Source organism: Dinoponera quadriceps, unplaced genomic scaffold (genome assembly GCF_001313825.1).
Source record: "Dinoponera quadriceps isolate SergipeBrazil2010 unplaced genomic scaffold, ASM131382v1 scaffold1813, whole genome shotgun sequence".
Classification (NCBI taxonomy): Eukaryota; Metazoa; Arthropoda; class Insecta; order Hymenoptera; family Formicidae; genus Dinoponera; species Dinoponera quadriceps.
The window spans coordinates 115,741-122,508 of NW_014555868.1; the positions used below are offsets into that span (position 1 = coordinate 115,741).

At 41.5% G+C, this 6,768-nt stretch overlaps 2 protein-coding genes across 16 annotated transcripts in view; one reads left to right on the top strand and one right to left on the bottom strand.

Annotated features, from left to right (window-relative positions):
• Positions 1 to 3,288, top strand: part of LOC106745638 (alpha-glucosidase-like) — a 36,360-nt gene extending 33,072 nt beyond the window's left edge. For all 4 annotated transcript variants that reach the window (XM_014621440.1, XM_014621439.1, XM_014621443.1 and 1 more), the window contains 4 exons: positions 208 to 463; positions 1,178 to 1,382; positions 2,567 to 2,701; positions 2,855 to 3,288. In XM_014621440.1, coding sequence (XP_014476926.1) covers positions 208 to 463; positions 1,178 to 1,382; positions 2,567 to 2,701; positions 2,855 to 2,924 — 666 coding nt within the window. In that variant the 3' untranslated portion in view covers positions 2,925 to 3,288. The remainder of the gene's footprint in view (positions 1 to 207; positions 464 to 1,177; positions 1,383 to 2,566; positions 2,702 to 2,854) is intronic.
• LOC106745637 (calcium/calmodulin-dependent 3',5'-cyclic nucleotide phosphodiesterase 1A-like) overlaps positions 1 to 6,768 on the bottom strand; it is a 120,984-nt gene that overhangs the window by 39,360 nt on the left and 74,856 nt on the right. The gene's annotated exons all lie outside the window — the stretch shown is intronic.

The window sequence follows — 6,768 nt, forward strand, 5'->3', positions numbered from 1 at the left end:
AATGATATTTCTCGCGCGTAAAGTATGTTTTTCTCGGCTCCGTTAACGGCTTTTAATTAACTTTTTATTCCTCGCAGCCCGGTATTCTATTTCGAGACTTCGGAATTAAGGCGACCGTTTATTTTCGAGATATGGCATGCGCTTCGATCTTTAACTTACGAGACAATCGGATGTAAGCGCCGCGATTAGAGCAACGCTGATTTGCAGGCCGGTAATCACGACAAGTCCAGATTGGTGAGCCGTTACGGGCCGATTCGAGCGCAATTCGTGACTATGATGATTCTGCTGCTTCCGGGCGTGAGTGTGACTTACAACGGCGACGAGATCGGTATGGAGGACACGTGGATCTCGTGGGAAGACACCAAAGACCCGCAAGGTTGCAACGCCGGTAAAGATCATTACGAGACGGCGTCTCGGGATCCTGAGAGGACGCCGTTCCAATGGGACGACACCACCTCGGCTGGTAGGTCGACGACAACTTCTGAATCGCGAAATAATCGCGAAAATTCGCGGAGTATTAATTCACGGCAGCGAAAGGCAGCCCGAAGATTCGCCGACGAGCGTACGAGTATCGACCGTTTGTGGAAACGACGTAATGTCGTTCCGTAAATGTCCCGTGGCTGTTATCAAATTCGAGGCACACTTCGACGAGACGCAGGTATCGCTTCGAAACGATAATGGCACTCGCGAATAAATTTCATGCATTTTCTTCGGCCGATTAATCTGTCGATAAATAGCGAGAAACCCCATTAAATAACCAGTCACGATAGAAACCGGTTCGCGGCCAGACGAAGTGTGCCGCTTTAACGTCAGTCTGTTTCGTGTCACGAAACGCATGTTAAGAATCAACGTGACGTGTTTGTCAGGTCGCGTGTCAGATTTTGAGATTTCGGAAAGAAAGCGGCGACGAAAAAAATCGACACCTCGGGAACAGGTTGCTCGTCGAACGTGTTGCAATACCACCACACGTCACTTCGGATTTGTCACTTGCAGCCTTACAAAGAAAAGGAGAAGGAAGAAAAACAATTTCACCGACGCTTGCGAAATCGTTATACCATACTATTATACGTAATATGTTAATATTCTGAGTGGGATTGAACACGGCGCAAAGTTCTACCCGATGAAAAATATGCGAAGTGATTCACTCGGTGATTTGGGTTTTTTTTTCCTTTTTTAGGATTCTCCACGAACCCGAAAACGTGGCTGCCGATCAACAAAAATTATAAGACCGTCAATTTAGCCGCAGAAAAGGCACAGAGCAACTCCTATTACGCCCTGTATAAGGCGGTTTCTGATTTACGAAAGTGGCCGGCGCTGAAACAAGGTCCACTTGAATACATACTCAGTTTAGAGGGAATGGAGAATTTTTTCGCATTAAAGAGGTAAAGACATCGCATGTGCACGTATGAGTGCACAGCATAAGTACAAGGACAGAACAAAGGAGGAAGCGCGCTTATCTTTCGATAATTCGCGCGCGTCTTAAAAATTACACATATATATATATATTAAAAATTATATACGAGGTCTGTTCAAAAAGTATCGCGAATTTTGTGTTTCTTCAAAAATTATTTATTTATTCATGAATATCTATTTTGTCCCCTTCAAAGTAATCCCCATCAGATATTATACACTTGTGCCAACGTTTTTTCCAATCCTCGAAACACTTCAAAAAATCATTTTTTGTCATCTTGTTCAGCTCCTCCTTCGATGCCGTCTTTATCTCCTCAATCGTAGCGTAGCGTCGTCCTTTCATGTGCCTCTTCAGTTTCGGGAACAAGAAAAAGTCACAGGGGGCCAGGTCTGGGGAATACAGTGGCTGCGGCATCATTAGTGTGTTGTTTTTGGCCAAAAATTCGCGCACAAGCAACGATGTCTGAGCAGGGACGTTGGTACGAATTTCGCGGCGACCCGCCTCATGCCCAAATCATTAGTAAAAATCGAATGGCACGAGCCAATCGATATGTTTAGGTCCTCAGCAACTTCTCTAACGGTGATTCGACGATTGGCCAATACTATTTTCTTCACTTCATCAATGTTTTCGTCTGTTGTTGACGTGCTCGGGCGTCCGGCACGCTCTTCGTCGTTCACATCTTCTCGGCCCTCTGAGAACATTTTGTACCACCGATAAACGTTGCTTCGGTCCAAGGTAGCTTCACCATATGCCACAGTCAACATTCGGAATGCGTCCGCGCACTTAATTTTGTTTTTCACACAAAATTTGATACAGATTCTTTGATCCATTTTTTGGAATAGGCAAAAATCGAAGACGAGCCAAAACACGTCCAAGCAAAACAGCTGTCAAAGATAAACTGAATATTCAAAATGGCCGAACTTGTCGGCATAAGTGAGGGACATGAGTACCAACATAACGCCACAAAAAAATCGAAAATCGAATATACGTAACCCACGGAAATTCAAAATTCGCGATACTTTTTGAACAGACCTTGTATATATATATATATATATATATATATCGTCTTAAAACTTATATTTATTTATTGATTTATTTATTTATTAAGAAGATATATTTACTTGAGCAAAGTGAAGAGCATACTTCTCGTTACAGGAGAGGCTGGAGGTCCGGAGAGAAATCGGTTTACGCATATTTTAACTTCGACGACAAGGAGCGATCACCGCTGGACGTATCCACCGAGCCACTGAGGGTTTATTATGCTACTACGAATGCTCATTCCCTCATTGGGTAAGTACACGTCCTTCTCGTGCACAAGTACGTTGCTAAATGCCACCTGTGCGCACGTGTGTTAGCGAAGAGTCACGAAAGGCACGCGTGCTTTTACTTAGATATTACTTTTTACGCATCGTTCATACTTACGCCCGTCATTGAAACGTTTAGGAAACGCGTCGACAAAATTCAAGAAGAGAAAATTCCCGCATCGGCGGCCGTGATATACGTCAGCGAGTAAAGCCGGGCGAAAATGTACGGGGGACAAGAACGAGACGTCTTCCACGCAATTCCCATAGTTTCTCAAGACGAAGAGGAGAGAGTACTTCGGTCCTTGGAACGCGACCTGTTCCTGATTCTTGACTTACCGCTTTTATATTCGCACGCATCACGCTGTTACTTTATTTATTAATCTCCCACGCATATCTTATTATAACTGATTACAATTGGACTATCGCGCATAGCTGGGACTGCGTAAAACAAGTAAAACGCCACTCTCGCGGATCTAATCTGAGCTAATCTAAGTGGATCTTATCTGTAAACGAGGCTAGATTAAATGTGTAATTACGACGGAAATTCGTACCATTAAAAAGCAATTTCGCATTCACGTCGAGCTTATTTTGTTTTACCCTCGAATACTTAGCGTACTCGACGCGCTCTGTCGGCGCGAAGATCACTCCCGGGCCAACACCAATCCCGGCCCGGTTGATTCTACCTATATCGAGTATTCTAAAGGATGTTAATCGAGAATTTATTATCCCCTTCCACTTCCCTCAACGTTCGCCGATACCCGAATTATATTAGCCGTACTCGTTCGGACCCTTAGCATGACATAACGTCCTTCGGACCTGGCGATCATTACAACACAGAAGATTCCATAAATTTCCCGCGATATGATCTTTTCAACTACGTCGTTTAATAGCTGTCACGGCAGTAAATAATTGATACAATCGATAGCGAAATCGCGGTATCAATATGGCATTTATTAAACAAACATCGCTTATATCAACTATATTTATACTTTACAACTCGTTAAAATGAATCTTTGTCGAAAAAAATATATCTATATAGATTTATACGAATAATAATAATAATAACTTTATTATTAGTCGCTGCACAGAGAAAAAAATTTCTTGATATTTATAAAATTTGATATTAAATTGTTATTTATATTAAAAGAACCCAAGTCAAACAAACACGCGTATTAAATCTAAAAAGAACTCCCTTCCTCTGTGTGCCATTAAAAGAAATATAATCGGTAATATAAAATAATACAACAACATATAGATCCTCATTGTAATCAGATTTATCGATGCTATGCGAGTCTTTATTTTTGATGTCGCGAAGAAAGTTATATTCAGCAGTTGACACACGGGTCAATTACATACTTATGTCATTACTCGAGCAAACTCGGCGCTCGAGATTTCTTAATAAACGTACGTTATCCGAGTCATACGCGAGAATCAATCCAATCCGCAGAACCGGAGGGTGTCTGCCAGCTTTGACCCGAAGCTTTCAGCTCACGCGGGTATCTATGTGATACTCGGCGCGACTGTGACTGGCATCTGCATCCGTGCGCTTCATAAATCCGACGAATCGCACCAACCGAAACGTAGATTCGCGGTGTCCACATAATCACCGCAAATAGAAACTAGCCCGAAGTGCGCTTGTCGCACGACGGGGACCCGAATTTCAACCCACGGACACAGATGTCCGAATTTCACGGATGACCGGCGAGTGCCCTTGAATTTCCCCATCGGAATATCCCGCGGAATTCGACGCAATCATTAATAACGAAGCATTCTCGCGCGCATTACGTTCACCGCTCTTGATATCCCCTTCGTTGTACGAACGATACTACATGTGACGCGTTGCGTTTTGATGTTATTTGATTGAGTTATGCACGGAGAAAAAAGTTTTTCCAGATTTTGTATTTCTGTTCACTCGACTAAAATTTGTTTCACAGAAACACATACGAAATATTATTTGTTTGTGTAAAAATGTAACGGTCTCATTCAAGAAAACTCGATTATTTAACGAGAAGAACGTTATGAAAGAACATCTTTTAACCAAATAAAATATTATTCGGTTACGATAAATATGTAAAATGAAACAGTTTCTTTATAAGGAAATTATTTTTCGTTTCACACCAATTTTTTATTTAAAGTAAAGATACGTATTCGCTGAAAAGTCCAACAGTCGTATTTATTAATCGAAACATTAGCTTCTTTGGAACATGCCAATGATGAAATCTGAATGCAATAAAATTTGTTAAATGTGAAGAAATCTTTTTCTCAGTGTATTAGCGATGCGTACGTATTCGCATGTACGCACGCTTATTTTCACCAATTTTGATAACTGAAATATACATAAAGTATATGAGATATATGAAATAACTGATGACGCCACTTTATTGAGCGTCTCTATATATTATTTATCTACCATAAATTTATGAATGATCGCCCTTCCGACGACTGTGCTAAATGTCAGAAAGCCGGCTCTATACATATACATGTATACTTCCTGTCTGCTTCCGCTCTAACAACGCGATCAACAATGAGCGAAACTTGCGAACACTCACGTCTCGCCGAATTTCGCGTATCTTGTCTCAAACTTTCATCGCCTCTCCGCTATGCAGTCCCTAACTTTGAAGCCCTTCGAGTGGAAACGGATTACAAAGGTCGCAATTATTCAACGAAACTTCGCAATTCAACCGAGAAGAAAATAACGCTTAAAATATTACCGTTCTCGGAGAATGAAAAAGAAAATCGTTTTTGTCGCGGCGACGCTCCAACTAAAGCATACCGAATTGCGAACGTAATTCTTTTGTAGAATGTTATATTAGGCGAGACCCCGTGTGGAATCCACGAATTTACGGCCGAATACGCCGAGGCGCGAGTTTACCTTTTCGAGAATTAAAATCGAGAATGCCGTGAAAAATATATATCCAGCCGGAGCCGCATTGAATCTCCGATATACTTCTGTTCTTCCTTATCGATCTCTGTTCGCTTATCTGGCGTCTTGTAAAAACGCTACTAGCTGGATAAAAGTCGAAAGATATCGCTTTATGTATGTGCAGCATTACGTACTTTTGACGATCATCCTTCGATTATTACATTTACTATAAAGCTGAAAATGCAATTATTTACAACCGTTTCGCGATTTGTGATTTTCATGTTGGACAAATAAGGAAAAATATCTCACATATTATTCCCTTGCGCCCGATAATTTTACCGAATAAACTATCTCGTGGCAACGCGCGATCTTCTTATTAATGCGGGATTATGCGATGAGTGTCGGGGAGATACGTAAACACCACTCGACCTACCGTGTATTTGCAAAATGTGAATACGAATTCTACGGGAACGTTTCTTTTATAAGTAAGGCGTAATACCACGCATTGTACCTCATCCAGAACTTGTTGCAGAATATAGCTGCGTTGGATTTATGTCCTTGCAACATCATTTTAATGATAATAAATAAGCGTGAATATCACTCATGTGCGCTCGAACGCTAATAAAATTACACTTATCAAGAGACGGTTCAATTACTCACAGGAAGTTCTCGTATGTTTTGTACGAGAATATTTTATATCACTTTATATTGTAAACAATTTTTTTCGTGTTATTAGACATACGTTTGGGAGAAGTTGAGACAGGATGTATGAATAAATTATTCCTCTCGTTCTCAAATAACGGTATTCAAAAGACAAGTGACAAAAATTCCGTCTCACTCGCAGTTCTAATTCGCAGGAATATACATTCCCCCAACCTTTGCGATATTTGGATATCGCAATATCGGCCCACGAGCATCTACGCGTCAGTGATCTTTTTATAATCACAAAAGATAAACATGCAAACATAGAGCGCTGTTACGTAATTCCTTAAACGAGAAATTCTGGAGAGTGACGCGCGCGAGGAAATATTTTCAGGGGGCACTTCTTCATACTCGTAATGCATTTCGTTCACGGCAATTAAAGCGTCATCGGGTAGGTCAATAATTACACGCGCCCCCGGATCGAGCTTTTCTTGAGGAAAAATCGCTCCAGACTTAATTAAAGGGGGGGGGGGGGGGGGGGGGGTCCC